A 25459-nucleotide genomic window follows, 5' to 3' on the forward strand; every position below is an offset into this window, starting at 1 on the left:
TGTCTGAGTATTAATTAGTTTGATTTCCCTGTCGAGTCCCGGTTTGGCCAAGAACAGTCGAGGACAGCAAAGATTTAGTCATCTGATTCGTTAGTAAAATGTTCCGAGTTAATGTAACATTCAAAGAATTTGATCTCCCTAAGATTCTCAAACTCATATCTAATTGGTATGATTTTGTTTCTAAAATTTACACTACGCATACAAAGATAGTAGGTACTGGTAAGAAAGTACACATTAAAAGGTTCAAAGACTTCCATACTAATTGTTCAAGAATTTGATAATTGTGTAAATTTTTCAAAGTAGAAAAAACATTGACCGAAATTTGTCGAAGTTTCAATACGAATTTATACCTACTTAATTTATTTATTTTTCATCGCCTCTTTGAAACAAACAGGACACTCTTAGTCATAATAACGAACGTAACAAATCGTTCGAATACTTGTTTGATGAATCATCGGTGCACTGCTGCATTCATATAACTTCTCATATCCTTAACATTTTTGATTTCGGCATCATGTTAAAAGCACTTTGTTATTTTTTATCTCCTTATAAAAATTTAGAGCAGTTAATGTTTTAACGAATATTTGAGAATAGCTTCTAACATATTAGGTACTTTCAAAACAATAGCATAATTCATCTTTTACCTTATAAGATGAACTGAGAAACGAGAAAGGAATACCCACCAAATTAAATAGAATGATAACATTTTTGAGTGAATTCGTGAAAAAGTTAATTTTCAAATAAACTCCTTCACTTAAAAATTAGCAATCCTTAAAATACCAATTTGCTGCTTTGTTTTAAAGTATGTTTTTACCCGTTGATATCATTACAATTTATTTTGTGAGAATTTTGACATTATGTGATTATTAAGCATGTTGAGGTAAATTTTTGATTTCATTAAAACCTAATCATCTCATCCGTACTAAGTTTGTGGTTATAGATCAACCTATTAAAAAATAGAAAATACATATACCCATTTATTGATTTAATTTGTAAATATTAAATAAGCTATTCTATTTAAATGTTGTTACTAAATAATTTATCTAGAAATTTATATTAGTGAGCTGGATTAAAGTTATTCTATATTGCAGCGGCTACGCTTAGGAAGATCATTATGTTGGTGAGGAAATAAAAGTCAATAGTAAAAATTAAATATCATTATTTTCTTTATGTCCTAGTTCCATTAATTTCTAAGACACTTTGCTATGGCTACCGTTTTAATTAAGTACAGCTCTATATTAGTAAGTAAAGTTCTATCGTGAGATCCGCAACAATACATGTGTAGTTTGGCAGTGTTCCTTAAGGAGACGTGTGGGAAAGTATTCACGTGCGACGCGGCGGCCGGAGTCGAGAATTCCCTCGTTTTGGACACCGTCACTTTGTTGTCTGGCTACAAGACAGAACAATAGCCCCGATCGCTTAGGATTTTAGCTTCACCGCTCACAATTTTCGTTAAATTGTGCATTGCACGACACGTTTTTGTTGTCTTGGAGTCTTATGTTGAATTAGTAGGATTAAATGAATCCTACGTCCTTTAATAATCCATAAAGCTTAGCTAAAAAATATTCTTTTTTTTTTATAACACAGCGAAAAAGGGCAACTTTAAGCAAGTAATTAGTAGGTAGTACAATTAAGTTAAAAAGCACGTATTGTGTATTTGTTAATTCAAGGGTTCCATCATCCACATTTCGGGTTCACCATTACAACAGCTCGATAGTACCGGGAACATTATTATATTGTAATGCGAAGTACATCTACACAATTATGTTTCACAAAAACATAACACGCGCCAGTGGTTGAAAATGGGGCTGAATATTTCCAATTTTTTTTTTTCCTACCTATGCTGATAGCCTTGAGAGGCTATTTCAGCTTCACCCTAACGTTTGTAGGTGAGCTCGCGGGGCTCAACCGGAGAGTTGCTAACACTGACTCTAGCAAGAGCAGTGCTTCGCAGAATCTACCACCGGATCGGAAACGCGACCCACTGAGAAGATGCGGCGAGAAACTCAGTGGGCTTTTTCCAATAGAAACATTGGAGGCTATATACTACCCACTAAGTAGAGAAAAATTTGACAAATACATTTAATAAATTTTTAAATACATTTTAGATACATCTAAGTAAATTTTTTATTAAAAATCTGCCATTGATTTTATTATGGGATAGGATTTTATCCTTAGACAAAAAGAAAAAGCTACTTATTTTCTTGTTGGCACTACTTTTTTATAATTTGTAATCGTTAATCAACATTTTATATATCTTGTACGGCGCCTAAGACCGTTTTCTTTTAGTCACGTTACTCATGAATGCAAAACAAACATTCAAGTGATTGCTCAGATGCCCCGTCCCTAATTTCTACCCAATATGCTTCATAATATCATCGAACAGTTGATCATTTGTTGTTCTATAACTGACTTGTTGTTGCTTGACATTGTATTAACATTTCTTCTTTTCGATATGACATGACATTTTTAGACATTTTTATTAATATTTCAACAAATAGTACTGTTTTTTTATTATTATTATTATTGTATTCCATTTTCGAGCCGATGAATTGCCAATGCTATATACGCCATTGTTGTCACATGCATCAGGCCATAAATTAAATAGTTTAAATTTATTTTCAATGTTAAATGTTTGTGATGTGGCAGTACTTATTTAAATAAATGAAATTAAAATTAAAAACAGGAATATTAAAAATATATGACCATTTTCACACGAACTGTTTCAGCTTCTTCGTCAGTGGTACCTCGTTACAGTTTTATAACAGACTTGTGGGGTAGGCACCAGCATCTTACATACTGTGGAGATCAAATTAACCATCGCATCGTTCTGTTTCTCAGCGGAGTTGTCGATTAATATATAAGGTACATATTTGAGCATCAACATCTTAGTTTGATCGCCGTAGTTCTTCAATATCACAGACCCGCGTTTAGAGTTCACGCAATTCAATATACCGCTTACGAAAACATTGAGTTTATAACCGCACTGAAATGTGAAAGAACATAAATTATAGACGATAAGCAATATTGATACAATGGCGATGAATCACTATTTGCCTCATATTGTTTATTTTATGATATTTTGAACTCGGTTTTTACTTGATATGAAATAATCATTAACTCAAAAGAAATTGATATGAACAATACCATATGTGCAACGTATGATTTCAAATAAAAAATCGTACATGACTATAGGTAAAGAGTCCATTCCAGAGTTAATATTATGTGGTAAAAAATGCTTTGGCAAAGCACCATGATGATTGCAGTAATTTCACGTAACTAGGATTAATTTTAATAACGAGTGTTGCGACGTTAGCCGGAAGTGTCGTTATCATCCCGAACAATGCTTCATAGTGCTTTGTATGTATTTAGTTGAATTTTTGATTACCCAGTGTATAACAGACAGGAGATTGAAGCCGTATCGATCGCGGACGGAATACTGCATGAGACAGGTGTTGAACAAAACCGCCTTCGTGCTATTCCGTAATGTGTCCACGACACAGGCGTGCAGCTTGTTCCCGTAACACTCGTCCGGTCCGTGCTGGCATCTAAACATGTAGTAGCCACCGATGTTGTAAGTCTAGAACAAATCTCATTGCTATAAAAAAATTCCGGATTTCTTTTTGCTGGTACAAACTGGCCGACTAGCTCACGACTTGGAAGATCCTAGCAAATACATAATATATTGTAACGCAAATTTCGTCACCGATCTTGAGACATGAGGTCGTTTCAAACCGAAACGTGTGATTGGTTCGGGCAGAGATATGTAGGTAGATAAGATATGCTACGTCTTATGTTGATCTTATAACGAAATAACTTTGGTATACTCATTCTTCAAAATCACACACAAATACATATTACCTACACGTTTCATCAAAATTAATATTTTGAATGATATTCGTGCTGATGGTTTCTGAATCAAATTGAGATATAACTTTATTTTAAGACTGCTAAGATATTTCTTATTGATACTCGGTGTCATTTTCTCCATTTCAAAGCGAAATCTGATTTAAAGGAAATTTAAAATTCGAAATCGAATTAGAATGATCGCCATACATCTTGTATAATATTAGGTGACTAATATAATTGTATGTAAGTATATAATTATAATTTGCGTAATTACTGGTGGTAGGACCTCTTGCGAGTGTAGGTACCACCACCCCGCCTATTTCTGCCGTGAAGCAGTAATGCCATTCGATCAGAAGGGTTGGGTAGCCGTTGTAACTATACTGAGACCTTAGAACTTATATCTCAATGTGGGTTTGCGTATTTACGTTGTAGATGTCTATGGGCTCCAGTAACCACTTAACACCAGGTGAGCTGTGAGCTCGTCCACCCATCTAAGCAATACAAAAAAAAGGTGACATTTGATTGAAAGGTATTCGCAATTAATATACAGTTCACATACCAAGGCAAATCCATACGGTACAAGTTGTACATCCAAATGAGACGACAATTTCTCAACAGCTGGCTTCAGTTGTCTTACAAATAGCCTAATGCTTGCTGGGCATAGAGTTTCGTAATACACTGTGATGGAAACCTTTTTTTTACTTTTCCGTATCTAAATAAACAGTGCAAAAAGGTTTATCTTTAGAAGAATAGGTACCTTACGTACCATTCAAGCTAGAACCTATGTGTGTACCAACTAAAATACCAACCGTGTACCAACTCGGACAGCGTTCTGTTACAAGTAAAAACGGAAATTTATTAATTTTGAGAATTTGATCTTATAGCACGTTGTTCCTTACGTTGTGGAAGTCGTTCGTGAACTAATTCTTAGGGACAGGCTTAGAAAAGTCGGTGCCTGTCCGATGATTGAGCCACGTAATAGATTTACCACTCTAACAAAAAATTTACAACGTTGATTGGAAACCCTAGCACCAATTTAATGTTGAAAACCACTTAGAGACAACTTGCCCCCACCGAACGTGGTCTCGCCTTGTCGCGGCGGTGGGGCTTAAGCGTGCACCCCGATACCGTGGAGCAGCGTTGTCTGCACAGGGGTGCCGTGAACAAAGAAGACTGCACACCGTGTTCCCGTTTCCCACCTTTGCTGGACAAAGGGTGCGTGAAGCGGGAGAGGGCTCCCTTCTGGAGCCTTCTTGGATGCTAGGCCATGTCCCCGGCAGCTCTCTGGTTGCTAAAGGGGAAGGCCTTCCAGAGGGGGCTACCGGTACGCCGGCGTGGCCACATCATGGTCAGACGTGTGGGTCTGTCAGTAATGGCAGACCCCAAGAGGATGAGAAGTGAACCGGAGGGCACTCCCTTCCGGTCGCTGGTTGCCATGTCCCCGGTTGCCTCTTGGCAGCTACAGGGGAAGGCCCTCCAGAGGGGGGTACCGGTTTACCGGCGTGGCTTCGTAGAAGCATACCGTAATCCCTACCGAGTAGGGGACGGGGGCCGCTGATTAGCAGGGGCCGCGAGGATGCGAACCTCTATAAAAAATGCCCTAATCCTAAGCTTGTGACGTGCCCGGTGATGGGATGAGTGGCTGGAGGGAGTCCAGTCGTGAGGGCCGTCCCAGGGGACCGACCCCTGGTTAAACATCAAAGGAAAAAACAAATGATGGCAAAGTTTTTAAAAAATTTACCCCAGGAGGGTACCACCTTAGGTGGAGAATCCCTCCGTGCTTCCATCTCGGTGGGAGCACGCTGCCCCGCGTATTCTGGGGGGGGCAAAGCTTGCCATGACGAAGGGGGCTGTGTGACGGGCAGCGGAAAACCCGTCGAACAGAGACACGCCAGCGCTGACTTGACGCACTCTGGGCACGTCAGTGACAGCGAGGCGGCTGGCTCGAAAGAGACAACCGCCAAAAAGATAAGGCGGAAAAGGAAGACCCAGCGAGTTTCCTCACGCGAGGGGGGAGGGGAGCCAACGTCATCCTCTGGCGCAGATGCCCCGCCGGAGAAGGTTCTGGTAGTCTCCGATGCGGCCTCTGCTGCGGAGGAGATGCCGCCCCCAAAAGGAAGACCCGCCCGGAGGAGGGGCGCGCCGTCACCGGCGCAGTCATCGGCGTCGATGTCTGTCGCCTCACTGGACGGGCGAACGACAGAGGAGGAAGAAGGCGGCCTTCAAGACCCTGCCTTGGTCATAGACAGGGCCATGAGGACCGTCAAGTCATATGCGGCCAACGGCACTAAGACCAAAGCCGCTGGCCGTAAGCTGCGAGAGGTAGTCTCGCAGGTCTCGAAGGTTCTGCCTTCGGTTGCTTCCGCCAATGACCAGGTGGTACAGCTGATGGCGGAGAATTCGAGGCTTCGAGCACTACTTCAAGCCCAACAGCAGCCTGATGATGAGGCTTCTGCTTCGAGTAAGGCAGCGGCATCGACGCCGTCGCCCGCGTTGCCCCGGGCCACTGGGTTGCGAACTCCACCGGCCCATGTACCGGCAGCGACGTCATGTATCGCCGGGGCGCCTCAGAAGCGCCGTTCCCCGGCGCTGACTGGCGATGGGTGGCCTGTGCTGCCGCCACCGCGCGCGGCTGAGCAGCGGCCACGTCTCCCGTCGCCACGCACTAGGGAGATGACCGCTACCAAGCGGCAGCAAGCACTCGTAGGGCCACGGGAGCTGACTGGAAAATTCAGCCTGGACGAGGTCATCAGTCGCACCGTCCAGGTTGTATTAGAAAGGCTGGACGGCAGGCTGGCGGCCCTCGAGGCGCAGCTCATTGCTCCGGCTGACGCTCGGCGACCGGCATATGCCGCGGTGTCGGGTACTCCAGCCGCTCGCCCCGCCCCCGTACGGGCTCCAGCCACTAGGTTGGGCCCGGGACGGGATAGAACCAAGCGGGGGGGGGGCACCAACGCGAAGTGCCCATCGCAAGCACCCCCGCCTCGTCCGCTGCCTCCGCCCCCGTCTAACATGGACGAAGGGTGGAACGTGGTGGCCCGGCGGGGTGCCAAGAAGGCTCCACCAGCAGCTGCACAAGTTGGTAGAGCGCCAGCGGCTACAGCGGCTCAGGTTGCTCCCCATCAGGGTCGGGCGCCTGTAGCCGCTAAAAACAAAAACAAAAAAAAAACGACGAAGAAGCAACCGCGCGCGCCGCGGTCGGCGGCAGTGGTCCTAACGCTGCTGCCGGCTGCCAAAGCTAAGGGCATGACATACGGAGATGTCATTGCTCGGGCGCGCGCGGCAGTTGACCTGGATGAGATCGGGGCGGGGGAGGGCCTCCGCTGTAGGCAGACAGCCAATGGGGCCAAACTGCTAGAATGTCCCGTTGCCGATAGTCCCGGCATCGCGGAGCGTCTGGCGGCAAGGCTCCGTATGGTCCTGCCTGAAGAGGAGGTGCGGGTGCATAGGCCGGTCAAGATGGCCGAATTGAAAGTGACCGGCCTGGACGACTGCACCACCAGGGAGGAGGTGGCGGCGGCCGTCGCTGCCCAGGGCAACTGTGCCCTGCAGAACATAACAGTAGGCGAGCTGCGCTCCGGTTATACCGGGGCTGGTTCCGTGTGGGTACGTTGCCCGGTGGAGGCGGCCGTTGCCCTGGCTGCTCCTCCGCCCGGGAGACCGTCGGGGGATCCGGGCAGGTTGCGCGTGGGCTGGATAGCAGCCCACGTGCGCCTGCTAGAACCGCGTGCCTGGCGGTGCCTAAGGTGCTTCAGCACTGGGCACTGCCTCGCCAGGTGCGTGAGTGCGGTTGACCGCAGCGGACTGTGCTTCCGCTGTGGTCAGCCTGGACACAAGGCGGCCGTGTGCTTGGCTGCGCCGCATTGTTCGTTATGTGCGGCGGCCGGACGCAAGGCTGACCACCGGACCGGGGGCAAGGCATGCCCCCCGGCCGGCAAAAATGCAATTAGAAATTGGCGCCGCCAAGCTAAGCGTCGCCAAAAGAAGCGGTCGGCCGGGGGAGCACCGGCTGGCACTTTGGCCCCCGCTGAGGCGTTCGAGCCCGATAGCGGGGACAATAGAGTAGGGGAGGGGGCGATGGATGTGGTCCAGGTTTAATGGATCACACCTATCGCTTCCTCCAAGGAAATTTGAACCACTCCGCCGGAGCTCAGGACATGCTGCTCCAGACTATGGCGGAGTGGTCAATTGACGTGGCTGTGGTCGCCGAGCCGTACTTCGTTCCCCCAGCGGACGACTGCTGGTTTGGGGACGTTGATGGCTTGGCGGCCATACATATAAGAAGATCCGCGATGATTCCTCCCCTGGCGATGGTGACCAGGGGCCCCGGGATCGTCGCGGTACAATTAGAAAATACCGTCGTGATCGGGGTGTACTTCTCTCCAAATCGGCCTACCGTCGAGTTCGAGCGGTTTCTGGACGGGCTAGAGGTGATCGCTCGTCACCTCTCTCCCCGTTCGGTAATACTGGCGGGGGACTTCAATGCGAAGTCTGTCGCTTGGGGTTCCCCATCCACGGACGCTCGTGGTAGGCTGTTAGAGGAGTGGGCGGTCGCGGCCGATCTCTGCATCGTTAACAGGGGCTCGGTCGCGACATGCGTGCGGTGGACGGGAGAGTCTATCGTGGACTTGACGTTCGCGAGCTCGTCCATCGCACAGCGCATCCTCGGCTGGGGCGTGGTGGTGGGGGCGGAATCGTTGTCGGATCATCGGTATATCCGGTTCGATCTTTCCGCTCCCACGCCAACACCGGCCGCAGGCGCTCGCGGGGTTAACCCCCCGCGGAGTGCATCCCGGTCATTCCCTAGGTGGGCATTGAAGCTCCTGAAGAAGGAGCTCCTGGTGGAGGCCTCTATGGTGGCGGCGTGGACGCCCATGCGCCCACACCCTTTCGATGTGGAGGCTGAGGCCGAATGGTTCCGCGGCGCGATGCACCGCATATGCGATGCCTCGATGCCCCGGGTCGGCCCTCGGCATTGCGGACGGCGGCAGTCGCCCTGGTGGTCGCCTGAAATTGCGAGATTGCGTGCAGTCTCCATTCGGGCGAGCCGCCAGTGTGCTAGACACCGCCGTCGCCGTCACCTGCGGTGCGACGACCCCGTCGCGTTCGCAGAGGAGGAGACCCGGCTGCACGGCGAATATCGCGCTGCGAAGGACGCCCTGCGGCTGGCCATCAGGCGGGCCAAGGAGCAGAACATGGAGAGACTCTTGGAGGCGCTCGAAGCGGATCCATGGGGGAGCCCGTACAGGCTGGTGCGCGGTAAACTGCGCCCGTGGGCCCCCCCTTTGACTGAGCGACTTCAGCCTCAACAGCTGCGGGACATCGTTTCGGCGTTGTTCCCGCAGGAGCGGGAGGGTTTTGTTCCCCCCGCTATGGGTGAGCCGTCGGACGCCATCGACGGCGAAGCCCCTGCTGAGGTGCCCCATATTACTGGGGCAGAGCTCCGTGTGGCCGTTGTCAGGATGACTGCAAAGGACACGGCCCCCGGCCCGGACGGAGTCCATGGTCGGGTGCTGGCCTTGGCCCTCGATGCCCTAGGGGACCGGCTCCTGGAGCTATTTAATGGTTGCCTGGAGTCGGGACGGTTTCCATTGCTCTGGCGGACGGGCAGACTTGTGCTGTTGAAAAAGGAGGGGCGCCCGGTGGATACAGCCGCCGGGTATCGTCCTATCGTACTGCTGGACGAGGCGGGAAAATTGCTGGAGCGTATTCTGGCTGCCCGCATCGTTCAGCACCTGGTCGGGGTTGGACCTGACCTGTCGGCGGAGCAGTTCGGCTTCCGGGAGGGCCGTTCGACCGTGGATGCAATTCTTCGCGTGCGGGCCCTCTCGGACGAGGCTGTCTCACGGGGTGGGGTGGCACTGGCGGTGTCTCTTGACATCGCCAACGCATTTAACACCCTGCCCTGGTCTGTGATAGGGGGGGCACTGGAGAGGCATGGGGTGCCCCTCTACCTCCGCCGGCTGGTTGGCTCCTATTTGGAGGCCAGGTCGGTCGAATGTACCGGGTACGGTGGGACCCTTCACCGTTTTCCGGTCGTGCGTGGTGTTCCGCAGGGGTCGGTTCTCGGACCCCTCTTGTGGAACATCGGGTACGACTGGGTGCTGAGGGGTGCCCTCCTCCCGGGTCTCCGCGTTATTTGTTACGCGGACGACACGTTGGTCGTGGCCCGGGGGGATGATTATAGAGAGTCTGCCCGTCTCGCCACAGCGGGAGTGGCCCTCGTCGTCGGGAGGATCAAGAGACTGGGCCTCGACGTGGCGCTCAGTAAATCCGAGGCCTTGTGGTTTCACGGGCCGCGGAGAGCGCCACCTGTCGACGCCCACATCGTGGTTGGGGGCGTCCGGATAGGGGTCGGGGTGCAGTTAAGGTACCTCGGCCTCGTGTTGGACGGCCGGTGGGCTTTTCGTGCTCACTTTGCGGAGCTGGTCCCTCGATTAATGAGGACAGCCGGTTCTTTGAACCGACTGCTCCCGAATATCGGGGGGCCGGATCAGGTTGTACGCCGCCTCTACGCTGGGGTGGTGCGATCGATGGCCCTGTACGGTGCGCCTGTATGGGCTGAGCCGCGCAATCGGGCTACTATGGCTCGGTTCCTGCGCCGGCCGCAGCGCACCGTTGCTATCAGGGTCATCCGTGGATATCGCACCGTCTCATTCGAGGCGGCGTGTGTGTTGGCGGGGACGCCGCCATGGGAGCTGGAGGCGGAGTCGCTCGCTGCCGACTATCGGTGGCGCAGTGAGCTTCGTGCTCTGGGCGTGGCGCGTCCCTCCAAAAGTGAGCTGCGGGCGCGGAAGGCCCATTCTCGGCGGTCCGTGCTCGAATCGTGGTCGAGGCGGTTGGCCAACCCCACGTGGGGTCTACGGACCGTCGAGGCGGTTTACCCGGTCTTTTATGACTGGGTGAATCGTGGCCGAGGACGCCTCACCTTCCGTCTGGTGCAGGTGCTGACTGGGCACGGATGCTTTGGAAAGTACCTGCACCGGATAGGAGCTGAGCCGACGACGAGGTGCCACCATTGTGGACACGACCTGGACACGGCGGAGCATACGCTCGCTGTCTGCCCCGCTTGGGAGGTGCAGCGCCGTGTCCTTGTCGCAAAGATAGGACCAGACTTGTCGCTGCCTGGCGTCGTGGCGTCGATGCTTGGCGGCGACGAGTCTTGGAAGGCTATGCTCGACTTCTGCGAGTGCACCATCTCGCAGAAGGAGGCGGCGGGGCGAGTGAGGCAAAGCTCTCCTCACTACGCAGAAACCCGCCGCCGCCGAGCAGGGGGTCGGGACCGGGGTCCCGTCCGTAACCCGGCCCCCTAAGAGCTTCGGGCTCCACCCGCTTTGTGCGGGGAGGAGCTTAGGCGTGGGGCAGCGTGGTAGGTCGCGTTCCCCCGACCGCTCCGGGGGAAGGTGTAGCGCGGCGCTATCAATCGGGCTCTTGGCCCGTCGACCGAGGGAACCGGCGGTCATGTTGCTGGCGGCCGCCGGTCCGGCGTCTGGGGGACGGCGGGATGGATGTAATGTGCTTTGCGTAAACCCTGTCCCGCCGTCTCAATAACTCCGACTGGGTTCCCACCCGGTCCGGGGTAGGGCGCCGGCTGTGAGCGGCAGGAGTTTTTAGTGAGGTTCGACTCCCACATACCCCACCTGCCGTGCGGGTGGGGATCCGGCGATTTTCTCCTGTGGAAAAAAAAAAAAAAAAAAAAAAAAAAAAAAAAAAAGAGACAACTTGCGAGAATAATATTAAAATAACATTCACTCGTCGAATATTTTCTATTTCAAGAATAAAAGAAACCTAAGAAGAGTATGTAATGAAACTTCGTTGCGATATTTTCATGGTTTAAACATTTTCTAAAACGTACATACATATCGACGCTTGAAAGGCAAGCGGTAGGCAGCGGCTTGGCTCTGCCCTTGGCATTGCTGAAGTCCATGGGTGACGGTAACCACTCACCATCAGGTGGGCCATATGCTCTTCTGCCTACAAAGGCAATAAAATAAAATAAAACGTGACTAAGCGACAATGCGTGAACTTTACAGTCGACTAATTTAAAGTTGAAATACCTGAAAACAAAAATTATTTTAACGAATCTAGCTGTAGTAGAATCTAGCTAGTAGCTGTAGGATTGAAATGATTTTAATAGACCTAGAAATATATATTTTTTGCGCATCGAATATGGTTATTGCCTATCATTTATGTACAAAGCAGTTATTGTCGCTTAGTCATGTTTGCCTTTTAAGCGTCGATATGTAGGTACATTCGCATTAAATTATTATGATAAGTATTATGTGACATACCCCTTCGCCGTTCAATCTATTATTTTCCCTTGTCTGTATCAATGAAATATTTCTATCCGCTATAGCTTTATGTTCAGTAATAGCATGCCCACCTAGAATAATTAAATATTAACAAATAACCATATTTTTTTATATCATTATAGATTTCTGTGGTAAAAGAAGTTATAGTTAACGCGATACGAATTTTTGAAAGATAAAACATGAATGAATCATAATCATTTGAATGCGAAAATTATGACTGGCATGTTGATAATTCAGATTAGTTTGATATCAGGGCAGATTTAGCTGCTCCACTGACTACGAAAAACTATCCTCGCCGAAGTCAGACATGTTCAAAGACAGCTACTTTCAGAGTTTACTTATTCATCGAGCGAAACAAGTTGAATTTGAATGTAAATTATCATTTTAAATTATAAATATAACAGATACAGCGCAATATATTCAGAAACTTACGGTGCAGCGTTAATTTGTGACGACCGGTTGTAAAATTTATCACGCATAAAATAACTAAGCAAATATGAATAGCAGACATTTCTTATTAGGTACACTACAGTACTACGACTGAATGCTTTATCACATTTTCGTAATAAGGAGACTCGTTAAAAAAAGGTAAGTTTTATACACTCTTAAAATTTATAACCCAAATGATATTTAAATGAATATATTGATAAAACAGAACTGCGATAAGAGAATTATTGAAGAATTCAATTACTGTTCATAATTTTTATCTCCCGTATGCATGTATGTTAAAAGAGCATCTTGTTTAACACGTTTTTGTGTATGAGCTCTATAATCTATACTATTTGTTGTTGTGGCAATAAATTATGTAACATTATGGTTGAGTTATCAATTTTAAAAATTATTTAAATCGAGTGTCGTAAATTCTGTAATTCCCGGTGTTTTGAATATTCCCAGCGACGGACATTCCTTTTATTTGCAATGAGAAAAAATCTGAATAGGATATATGTATTTTGTTTTTATAATGACATATTATGTACAATTCGCAGTATTTCGGTGTTCAGAGGTTATCAAGAGTTGTCGCGTTGCGAGAAGATAATTGAGTTAATATCTATATATGATATGTATATGTTTAATGGTTGTACTAGTATAGCTTGTCGTCAGAAGAGAGTTTGACTAGTATAGCCTGTGTCTTTTGACGGGATCTCCTTAAAATCTTCTCCAAAATCAAAAAACCCTCAAAGGGTTAGCTTTAAGTTCTAAGTTCTGCAGTATTTCTGTAGTGTTACACCGCCTTTCCTTCTACGAGTATATATAAATATATTTTAATGAAGTAATAAAACAGGGATAATAATTCATTAATTTATTTGAATAATTTATTGTCCACGATTTCACCGGGATACAAGCAAAATTAAAATGGAAAATAAATTTAGAACACACTTTACATTTTCTTCTTAATCTAAAAAAATATCTAAGGCTAGTTACATTGCATTACTAATTATGCTTACAACGACCCTCTTCTTAGGAACTAACTATACGCTAGTAACAGAATAAAAAGCATTGACACAATGAGGTGGCGGATTAATAAACGCATTGCAAACGTCTAGGACAAATGCGTAAATACTGCTCTCTTTTCCATTAACTAGAATGTACGGGACAAATAGGTAGTTTGCTTTTTTGCTCTCATCGCCGTATTTCTTGAGAAGTTCGTCACCTCTGTCACCTTTTGCGCAACGTTTTATTGGCGATGAATCAATATCGAATTTGTTACCACACTAGAAAGAGAATACACAAAGTCATACTATGTTGTCACCTACGAATAAATAGACTTATTATTTATTCGTAGGTTGTCACTGATTAATTGGTTTCTTCAAACATTTTTTATTTATTTTTATTGCTTAGTTTGGTGGACGAACTCTTAACCCATCTGGTGTTAAGTGATTACCATAAGTACCATGTTGATGTTGATGATGTTACCCATAGACATCCACAACGTAAATGCGCCACCCACCTTAAGTTCTAAGGTCTCAAGTATAGTTACAACGACTGCCCCACCCTTCAAACCGAAACGCGTTACTGCTTCACGGCAGAATTAGGCAGGGTGGTGGTACCTACCCGTGCGGACTCACAAGAGGTCCTAGCACCAGTAACTCCTGTACAGTTCGTTATGTGACCACATTTTTGAAAATTCATCAGCGACTTTTAAAAAAACTGACAATCGAAAGAGTGCTAGCTGCTGGCTTTGTCAATTTGGATAGACATAGGTGACGTCTCTTACTTACCGCATCAGCAGCTAGATCATCTGAGCCGTGGTTCTTCTGGTTCAAGTCCATCATGCAGGAGTTGTACATTACTGCGATAGTTATGTTCCCAACGACGTCGATGGCACACGCGTGTAATTTGTTCCCGTAACACTCTTCAGGACCGTGTTGGCAGATGAACTCGTACTTACCATTCTTTTCTATGGTCTGCGAAAATATAAAATCATTTTTGGAGTAGTTTGACTATTTAGTATCATGATATGTAGTACTAGTTGTGCGACTGTTGTGATAATTACTGTCTGTGTAATTGTGATCTCTATTTTCATATATTTATGATTCTAAGATTTCTTTTAGTGATTTGTAAAAAAACTGCTTTAAATAAAGTGCATGTTTTAACTCTATTATCGGTACACTTCAACTTTTTTCCTGTTTTCAAATAATATTGCGAATAGTACTTAAAACCCTTTAAGTTCCAGAGCTGCCTTCATCGTCGATACATATAAATAACCAAAGAAAGAAGTAGTTAGGTATCATTTTAAATCAATCATTCAATCGGCAAATTCAAGTCAATCGGGTAAAAAACAGAGGGTTTTTTATCCGATTGACTTGATTTTTCTTAATTCGTGGCTATTAACGAGCTTTGGAACGTCAATAACAAGACGACGAAGTGAAAGAAAAATTCAATATCTAGATAAAATTAATTGAACATTTTGGGCTGACTCAAATTGAGAGGGCTCTGGTATTATTTTCTAATATACTAACTTAAATGTGAAATAAATCAAATAAAAATATACAATACTTAAACAAACTTTTTACTGGCGGAAGGACCTCTTGTAAGTCCGCGCGGGTGGGTACCACCGCCCTGCCTGTTTCTGCCGTGAAGCAGTAATGCGTATCGGTTTGAAGAGTGGCGCAGCCGTTGTAAGTATACTTGAGACCTTAGAACTTATATCTCAAGGTGGGTGGCGCATTTACGTTGTGGATATCTACGGGCTCCAGTAACCACTTAACACCAGGTTGTGAGATCGTCCACCCATCTAATCAATTTAAAAAAAAACGTTATTTTCCCTCCTTCATATTATGTAATGTGTGTAGTAACTCCTTTTGTAGTTGGCAGGGTGAAAGCTCGTTAACGTAAGATTTGGTACATGCTGTTTTTTTATCTTAAATTTGTATATATTTTTTTAAATATACTCACAATGTTATATTCACATTTTATAACATTACGTACATTACAGTTTTAACATTTAAATGATTTAACTTACTCACACTATTAAAATAATATTCGAAAGTGTGATCGTTTTAAAGCTTTTACGTCTTAGTTACTCAACCGAACATCCAAATGAATTTTTTGATACATGTTGGCAGAGGTACAGAAAAGAACAGAATACTTTCATTCAGAAAAAACAAAACAAGCCTGAGGGAGTCTATTTTCTACATTAAAATGCATGTATGCAGTGTATTTAAAAGATAATATATAATCTACATCTATAAAACTCGACGTGTCTGTATGTTTGTAGACTCCGAAACGGATTAACCGATTGCTATATTATTTTCAGTAAATCTTCAGATTGGCCTAACGGGTAATCCTGAGAACTTTGGTAGCGATCGGATAAATAATAAACTTGACATGTAATCGTTTTGATACTTTGACAACATTAACTCTTTCAGTCACGATAATCGCAACAAAGATACACGTGATAAGCTTTATGCATATGAGTCTATATCCGCTTAACACGATGTCGATCATGAAGTTTTCTGTCTATGTAATCTAAGAATTTCTTTAAGAACAATGTAATCCATACCTTGGCTTTTCCGTAAGGGTAGATATTAATGTTTAGATATTGATTCAATCTTTCAATTGTTGGTGCTAATATCTCGGAGTCGAACACTCGACAGCCAGGACACAAAGATTCGTAATAGACCTTTACATCTATTTTTTCATCAACATACTGTTGTATCTGAAACAGTTATAAACATTACCTCAGCATTAAACAACAGAGATCCTTTGGAAAATAAAGTGTCTGTGTATGATTTCGAAAAATACGGCTGTATTTATTTATTAATATAATATTATATAATATTATAAGACTTTAAAGCCTTAAAGTCTTATATTTTATTATTTACTAAAAACAAAATAAGAACAATATTCATACATTTCAAGAATATTCAAGGTTTGAAGGTGTTCTCGAAGGCGTAACGGGAGTAAATTAATAAAGTAGACGAAATCTAGAAATTTGTGGAAAGAAAGTACCTACTATGATAATGCACCTTAGCATAAGGCCAACATTGTGAACGAATTTTTGACCAAAACCTCAACAAATAACCAGGTGGTTGCTTGAACCTTTTTACTATATATGGCTCTAGCCGACTTATTTCCTTTTGTTTAAACTTAAATTACTACTTTGTGGCGCCCGTTTTCATTTGGTAGATAACATAAAGCAGAACTCGCGGTAAACTGAACTTATTTTCGTAAAAAGCATTTAGAAAATGTTTCGATGATTGGATTGTTCGTAATTAGACTTTGAAGATAAAATAAATTTCGATGAATAACTAATATTATGTGAATTATTGACCTTAATCGGCTTTATTAAAATTTAATTTGACAACGGTTTTGGGTAATTTTATTTTTTACTAAAAACTCAGTAAAATCTATGAATCGCGCAAAACTACTCGACGAAACCATACTAACTTGGCTAGGTTTGAACAGAAATGCACCAAGTGAGTATATTACCATCACCCTGCCTATTTCTGCTGTGAAGCAGTAATAGCGTTTCGGTTTGAAGGGGCACCCGTTGTAACTATACTTGACACCTTAGAACTTATATCTCAAGGTGGGTGGCGCATTAACGTCGTAGATGTCTATGGGCTCCAGTAACCACTTAACACCAGGTGGGCCGTGAGCTCGTTCACCCAACTAAGCAATAAAAAAATTAATAAAAAATAATTCTAAAATCCCGAAAACTGATTAAAAATATATTAATTTAAAAGTTAACGCGGTAACACCATATGTCACCTCTAGTTAATTAAGCAAAGCTGCAGTTTTTTAATCAACTTCGGATATCTCAAGTCATATAATATGATGAGACACGTTGTAATATAAAAAAACGTTTTATCTTTAACCTGTGAACTGTGTACTCACTACTCCGATTCCGTCCATTCTCGTGGCGTCTGTTTATCAATATCACCATATTGGTGTCTAATAATACTCACTTTATCAGCCATTAAATATGTGTCCGATTCCAACGGGCTAGATCGCGTTTGATTAATTTCTATGAAATTCGAGACAATATCTGAAATGAAACGACGATCATAATCCTTTACCCAGAAGATATATTTTAGTCCATTTACCTATTTGGCCGTTTCATCAATCAACTGAATAAAGAATTAATAATCTTAATTTTTTAACTATGAGAAACAACAATACTTTGATAAAGGAATTCAATATATGTACTTACATTCTTCTTGTCCTCTGACTAAAACGATCAAATACAGAGCCACGAATATTGTGTTGGACATTGTATTTATATTAGTCAAATTTTAATTAAATAAACTTGCTACAGTTCGAGTTGCCGACTCGTTACTGACGATAGCGATTTGTGTGTACTTCGTTCTGTGGCTACATTTTACTGGCATTGAGATATTTTTGAATTTTAATTTTCGTTACTGTTGATAGGACGTCTTGTGAGTCCGCACGGGTAGGTACTACCACCCTGCCTATTTCTGCCATGAAGCAGTAACGCGTTTTGGTTTAAAGGGTGGAGTAGTCATCGTACTCTAAAACTGAGACCTTACAACTTTTGTCTCAAGATGGGTGGCAGTATTTATGTTGTAGATGCCTATGGGCTCCGGTAACCACTTAACACCAGGTGGGTGGTGAGCTCCTCCACCAATCTAAGCTATAAAAAATAGAATTTTTTTTAAGTGTTAAAATTAGTGTGTTTTTCTAATTGGAAATACGACCAGATGAGCATAACTCATTTGATGATGTGAAGCAATTACTGCAAACAGTCTGCAAGCTGGATTCGTAATGTGTCTCTTGGTATTGCATTAAAAAACCGATATCTCAACATTAAAAACTAAATGCACAACTGTTTCTGCCCGGAATAGTTTATTCTTTATATTGTTTGTTAATGATATCGTTTCGTAAACTCATACGAAAAAATATTAGGTAGGAGAGCGATTTGATTATTTACGATTTTAATATTTCCATTGGTAGTTGTTTTCTTGTTCATTAAATTTGTTGTGATCAGTAAAGCAAACTCACTTCTATGTAGTTCTACTCATAATAAATTTATAATATGTGCTGATTTAAAATGCTTAAGTTATCTGTGTTTCGATTTAAATATGTTAAGAAACTATATCTCTTTAAAATACATTTGTAGCAGCCTTTGATTATAAGTATATATTCAAAGCAGTAGCAGCACAGAAAATTTTTGTTTTCCATTGAGGGAGATGTAAAAGAACTTATAATAACTCTATATATAATCTATATAATCTCATTAAAGTAAATTTGTACTGCACTCTATGGCTGTTAAGTAATCATATAGATGACATCAATGATATTTTATATGTAAAAAGAAGCAGATATGTTTCAAGCGCACGTCAAGTGAAGACTCGAAAACAAGCCAATTGGGACGTTTCGTCTTTAGTCGCGTCTAAAGAAATGCAATAATAATGTAACAAGTGCAATCGTTCCAATTATAGATATCTTTTTTACTCACGCGCTTATCCCATCTTTTGTACTTTTCATTAATGCTACTTGTCAACATGTGTGTGCACTATATCAGTAGGTATGTAGATATAAATGCCGCGATCAGATTTGAAGAGTCAGTTACTATGAAGATAACGTCATATCTGTTGTATAAAAAATCATTGGATGACACACATTGATGTTGAAGCAGATGACATTCGCCGTGTTTTTGCATATTGTTGCTAAATTAAATAAGATAGTAAAGTTACTATAAAAAGGAATTGAGAGTAACAGACTTTAAATGTCGTTTCTTTGTTTTCCAGTGAGATACCTAATTTAAGTTTACAGTATAATTGTACAATTACTCTTGTGTATGCTTTACTTTACTAAAATAAGAAATCTTTGTTTTTAGAGCAACGCCATTGTTTATTACAAACTTACAATTCCTAGTAGGTACAAAAATAGAAAAAAGTCTTAGAGTAATAATACCTTATATTACTTCTATGAAAAAAGTCTTAAAAATATACATTTTTAAAACACGCACCGAATATCTGATCGGATTTTGGTGAAACTGCGTTTAGGATTAATCGTAAACTCATGACGAATTAAAGGCGCGTGGATTTTGGTTTTTTTTTGTGATATTTAAGTTACATGTTTTACTGTACAATAGAATATTGGAAATCTGTAATCTGTAAATTCATTGTCGTGGATTCAGTTTCATACTTAAAGTTCTTGCTAACATTTACGAGGGTTTGTAAATCTGCTTCACGGGACTTTATCATTATTGATATTGAATACTGCAATGAATTGAGAGAAAGCAACTTATTTATTCAATTGATTGGGAGATTACGAAATTGCAATAGTTATTGTATTACGGAGCTAAGATTAGACAATTAAAAAAAAAAACAGAACAAATAATAAATCAAAATTACAATTTCGAATGCAGCCAGTCATTGCTAGTTCGTTTGGGCTTGAACCTTTTTGCTGAGAGCCGACAATCTCTTTTACAATTAGCTCCATGTTTGCTTTCGTTTTTTGAGAGAGCAATTGAATTTTTATACAGCGAGAGAGCATACACTGCATGTCTACAGCGCTATGATTACATTTTTCCAGCTTGTTTTGAAATGTCAGAATTCTTGATTTAGACAAAAATATTTTGAGGAAATCTTAAAAAATATAAGCTATAGCTCATGCGATAAGTGCCGAGAAACGCTTAAAGTTTTTAATGAGTAAGTAGACCATGAGTAGACTATGAACGAAATTTTTTTTATTTAGAATCAAACATAATTTATCGAATGTTAATATAAAATAATATAGTGAGATCGACTGACATTGTCGTAGCCTAAAAAACCTGAGATTTAATTTCAGCGCTACTAACTTACCGGGTCTAATTGCATACCATCCAGGTGCCCGCTCGAATAAAAAAAAACATCAAAATTCATACAACCGTTTAGTAACAACCACGATTGTAGAAGAATTATTTCCCGCGACCACTCATCGCTGGAGTCCCGCAAGGCTCCGTCCTCTCGCCCCTTCTATTTCGTTTATTTATTAACGATATTCCCCAGTCACCACCGACTCAGTTAGCTTTATTCGCCGACGACACAACCGTTTACTTTTCGACTAGGAACAAGTCCCAATCGCGAGTAAACTCCAAAGCGCAGCCGTAGCCCTCGGACAGTGGTTCCGAAAATGGCGCATACACATCAACCCAGCGAAAAGCACAGCGATGCTTTTTCAAAGAGGAAAATCAACGCGTATTTCCTCCCGAATTTTACTGGTGGTAGGACCTCTTGTAAGTCCGCGTGGGTAGGTACCACCGCCCTGCCTATTTCTGCCGTGAAGCAGTAATACGTTTCGGTTTGAAGGGTGGGGCAGCCGTTGTAACTATACTGAGATCTTAGAACTTATATCTCAAGGTGGGTGGCGCATTTACTTTGTAGATGTCCATGGGCTCCAGTAACCACTTAACATCAGGTGGGCTGTGAGCTCGTCCACGCATCTAAGCAATAAAAAAAAAAGAAGGAGAAATATCACACCCCCGATCACCCTCTTCGGCCAACTTATACCGGGCAAGGAAGGTGAAGTACCTTGGAGTCACCCTGGATGCATCCATGACATTCCGCCCACGTATAAAATCAGTCCGCGACCGTGGTGCTTTTATTCTCGGCAGACTGTACCCCATGATCTGGAAGGGGAGTAAAATGTCCCTTCGGAACAAGGTGACACTTTACAAAACTTGCATAAGGCCCGTCATGAAATCCGTAAAATCCCGCTTTTGCAGATTAGCCGTCGGAGCTCCGTGATTCGTGAGGAACGCTTGACTTACACGAAGGCCTGGACCTTGAATCCATCCGGAAACAGATGAAGTCAGCGTCGGAACATAACTTCGATAAGGCAATGCGTCCTGATAATCGCCTCAGCGTTGCCGAAGCTGACTACTCCCCGAATTCTGATCACGCAGGAGCCAGTCACCGTCGACGCCCTAGACACGTCCTTACGGATCCATCTGATCCAATAGCCTTTGCATTAATAATCGCCTTTAGCTCTTACACTAGGAGTAGGCTAGAGACCCTGGTAGCCGTACTCATCGAACTCGGCAAAGGGTTCGACGTGCAACCTAACCTAAGCATCAGCCCGTTCAGTTTCTCGCCGGATTTTCTGAGCTGGACGCGATTCCGATCCGGTAGTAGATTCATTCGCGGAGCAGTTACTCTTGAGTTGTTAGGTTTCCTTTGGAGGCGCTCGGGCAGCTGTTAGCAAATCCCCCCCTCCTGGCAGAGCCTTCGCTCGCCCACCTGTCCTGGTGAAACAGGAAAGGCCTCCGGGCCACCAGTAATCCATCAATCAAAAAGAAAGAAGAATTATTTCTATATATCTTATGTTCAATTTACCAATTAATAAGCAAACATCTTGTTTTTCTAGTCCAGGTACATATCATAAATAAACCATTTCTCAGCGGAAACAGTCAGGGAACGACTGGTTGAATACACTTAATATAGGACTGGATGCCGCGATCAATAATAAGTACGAAAGGGAGGAAATATCTGTAAATTAATAACAGTATGCACGTACATGCATAGCACGAGTGCTATCGTACGGGAATTATCTATATCTATACTAATCTATACTAATTTTTTTTGTTAATAATTTGTTTGTTACGAATAGGCTCCGAAACTACTGGACCGATTTGAAAAAATATTTTTCCATTAGAAGCCGACATTGTCCCTGATGAACATAGGCTACTTTTTTTAATTTTTTATTTATTTTATTTTTTTGGTTTCATGTGTGTTTTAATGTTTCCGAAGCGAAGCGAGGGCGGGTCGCTAGTTATTTGAATAAAAACACATTGACCTTGCATAGTGCTTGTTTGACGCATACCAATTTTAGCGTGATTCCATACGCTACTGGTGGTAGGACCTCTTGTGAGTCCGCGCGGGTAGGTACCAACACCCTGCCTATTTCTGCCGTGAAGCAGTAATGCGTTTCGGTCTGAACGGTATGGCAGCCGTTGTGACTATACTGAGATCTTAGAACTTATATCTCAAGGTAGGTGGCGCATTTACGTTGTAGATGTCTATGGGCTCCAGTAACCGTTTAACACCAGGTGGGCTGTGAGCTCGTCCACCCATCTAAGCAATAAAAAAAAAATGAATTATAAAATCGATTATTTTCGCTCATCACTATCCGTCTGTGTATCTCATTAAAAATGTTTGATGGTTTACCCCATTTTCCGTTGTGCAGCTGTAGCAGGCAAATTTCATTTCGCCATCCGACGCAGACATTTCATCCTGTTTGTATGAATGCCTGACACTGATGGAAAATGCATGGAAATAGTTTTATCAATCATGTATTCGTATTGCGTAAAATTATTTTAGAATATTATATTATTTTTAATTACGAAGCTATTCCTTAAGATAATGATATAATAGTATAATGATAAAGTTCAACACCTTCGAGACGAGACTTTATTAAGTTGAAAAATAATAATAATGTTTAATGCAATAAAGTTTAGAATGTGCGACCCTTACTCAATTCTGAGTTTTCTTTTCAGCAAAAGGTGAAACAGTTGTCGAACAAAATACACATTTTCGAAGTAAAGTAGAAGAAAAATATAGTGTCTTATTTATTAAGTAATTGTCAAATGACATGGTGAAATATAGTTTTGTCAAATAAAAGAGATTATTTTCTTAAATACAATCGTTTAAAAGGTAGTAAAAGAAATAACCAATTAAACAACATCTAATCTGCGAAATGACTATGATTAAAAATGCATTTATAAATATGAAATGTAAGGTCCCATTTATCTTTAACAGGGAAACCTAAATTAAAAGTGAACATTTTCACGCAAAGCGGGCTCGAAATGAAATTTCTCCATGTTTTCCAAATTTATCTGAAGCACGACGGATTTTCTTACTAATTCTTTGTTAAAATTCGCTTATAATTGCCAATAAATCATTGTAAGTTACATTGAAATGGCTACAACAAGCAGTCGGACAGCGTAAACCCACCGACCGCTTCATTTCCTATTTGCGCCTAATGACATTTCATTTCATTCGAGACTTTGATTATGAATACCGTAGATTTTAATCCGTTTATTTAATGATTCATAACATCCGTGGGAACAGCAGCTAGGCGTGATTTCAAAATGACTTTTTAAGATTAATAATCTGATGTGAATGTTTTAGTGAGCCAGTGAATCGTATATGACAATATTCTGACCGAGTATTAACCAGCTTATTAATGTCCACACGCTACTCCTGCTAGACACTAATTTATTCACATTTATCTCTTAATTGTCCTTCTCCTTTCTGAAATTATCTTCAGTACTGATAGCAGGATAAGCTGTAAGCCAGCTAGAGTTGATCTCGTCCGAAAATGCAATTTATACTGCATAACAGCTGTCTAAGTATATTGCGCCGTTGCAAATATCGGGAATTAAGTAATCAAAGTACTTACTTACTACTCTACTAAGCGTATTCACTAAATAATTTATTAAATTTTATTTTGCGCTATCGCCAAACTACTTGGAAAAGTTTAAGTCGGTAGGTATCCAAGCATTCCATTCCAAGTCTGAACAGCTGTTGAACAACCTTAACTTAACGAAAACTCAGTCCCGGTTTAAATCCTGTTTAATTTAACGATTTCCGACATCGGTTTTAAGCTCCACCACTCAATCTAGTTCGCAGAATTTTAATTGAAAAGTTTAAAACATAGAAATTTAAACCCAAATTAGAATTGATTTCATTCTACAACCCAGAGCTTTTTAAAGGCACAGTTGGATAACTAAGTGTTATTAGCTACATGGCATAGAATTTCTGAGCACACATTGAGCGATAAGGACTAATTTCTTTGGGCACATAAGCGTCATAGTCTTCACGGCTTCGTTGGAGAAACAGTCAGAACGATTTTAGGTGCCTACAATAATGCTCAAAATGAGAATTAGAAGGAAGAAGAGAAGAAAGAGGTGTTTAAGGTACGGCTTCTATGAAGTATTTATGACTTTTGCCAGTTCTAAAGATTCGATCCCAGCATCTGTCCATAGTGCTCTTAGGACATAGGCTCTTTTGCCTTATAGGCCGATAGCATATTTTATGTAAGATCCTATGAGAGATCTATGAATAAAACAGAAACGTTTAAAATGCAATGAAAAGCTTCTAGGGACAGGTGGTCGGCGGCAGTACGACCTAGTTTTTATTTGGCTTCGTCCAAATGAAAAATTCAGTTGAATGTTTCTCTGGCATCGCTTCCCACTGTAGCTTGCGGGTTGCGGGTCCTGTTGGGAATAAAAGAGTTTCGATGCCGGCAGCAACTGCAAACTAGGAATACTAATAAAAAACTTACAACCATGTCATGATAAGCTTTCACAGTTCTCAAGCTAATTTTGATATTTTACGAATTAGTATAATGACTTTTTATTTGCCTTTAATGGGCAGGAGAGTATATGGTCCACATAGTGTTGAGTGGTTACCATCGTTCATGGAAGTTAGTAAGTCCAGGGGTACGGCTAAGTCGTTGCCTGCGGCTGAGCTCTCCGTAAACCTTTAAAGAAGGACACACCACTCAGGAAACACCGTGGGAGGAATTTCACTATACAGGCGGATGGTATATGGCAAAAAAAAGGTGGACAAATGCAGTTGTTCCAAGTAGTATGTAGATGAACTCTGCTCCGATGGTAGACGATGGGGTGGTAGAAATGAAATAACAGGATCATACTAAAAATTTCACATAACACTCCCCGTGGAATATATGGTTCAAAACATAAAGAGAGCTGAAGTTTCTTCGTATACCCAGAGATTCCTAAAAATTATTTATTAGTAGAATCAACATTGAATCCGTCAATGGGTATTGGATTTGTTTTTCTTGTTTTTTTTTGCCTACCTAAATACCAATAGCCTCGAGGGGCT

At 42.7% G+C, this 25459-nt stretch overlaps 2 protein-coding genes across 2 annotated transcripts; both read right to left on the reverse strand.

Moving 5' to 3' along the window:
- Positions 1-1142: 1142 nt before the first annotated feature.
- Positions 1143-12877, reverse strand: LOC114251832 (gamma-interferon-inducible lysosomal thiol reductase-like protein). The gene is made up of 5 exons (XM_028186227.2): positions 12594-12877; positions 12141-12232; positions 4409-4561; positions 3389-3580; positions 1143-2986 (listed from the first exon to the last, which is right to left on the reverse strand). The coding sequence occupies exons 1-5, from the start codon at positions 12670-12672 to the stop codon at positions 2738-2740; spliced, it is 765 nt and encodes a 254-aa protein (XP_028042028.2). The 5' UTR covers positions 12673-12877; the 3' UTR covers positions 1143-2737.
- Positions 12878-13446: 569 nt separating this feature from the next.
- Positions 13447-17976, reverse strand: LOC114251833 (gamma-interferon-inducible lysosomal thiol reductase). Its single transcript, XM_028186229.2, has 5 exons — positions 17818-17976; positions 17573-17652; positions 16165-16320; positions 14381-14566; positions 13447-13873 (listed from the first exon to the last, which is right to left on the reverse strand). Exons 1-5 carry the CDS (start codon positions 17876-17878, stop codon positions 13631-13633), a joined length of 726 nt encoding a protein of 241 aa, XP_028042030.2. The 5' UTR covers positions 17879-17976; the 3' UTR covers positions 13447-13630.
- Positions 17977-25459: the final 7483 nt, after the last annotated feature.

This window comes from Bombyx mandarina, chromosome 05, assembly GCF_030267445.1.
Source record: "Bombyx mandarina strain Sakado chromosome 05, ASM3026744v2".
NCBI classification, from domain to species: Eukaryota; Metazoa; Arthropoda; class Insecta; order Lepidoptera; family Bombycidae; genus Bombyx; species Bombyx mandarina.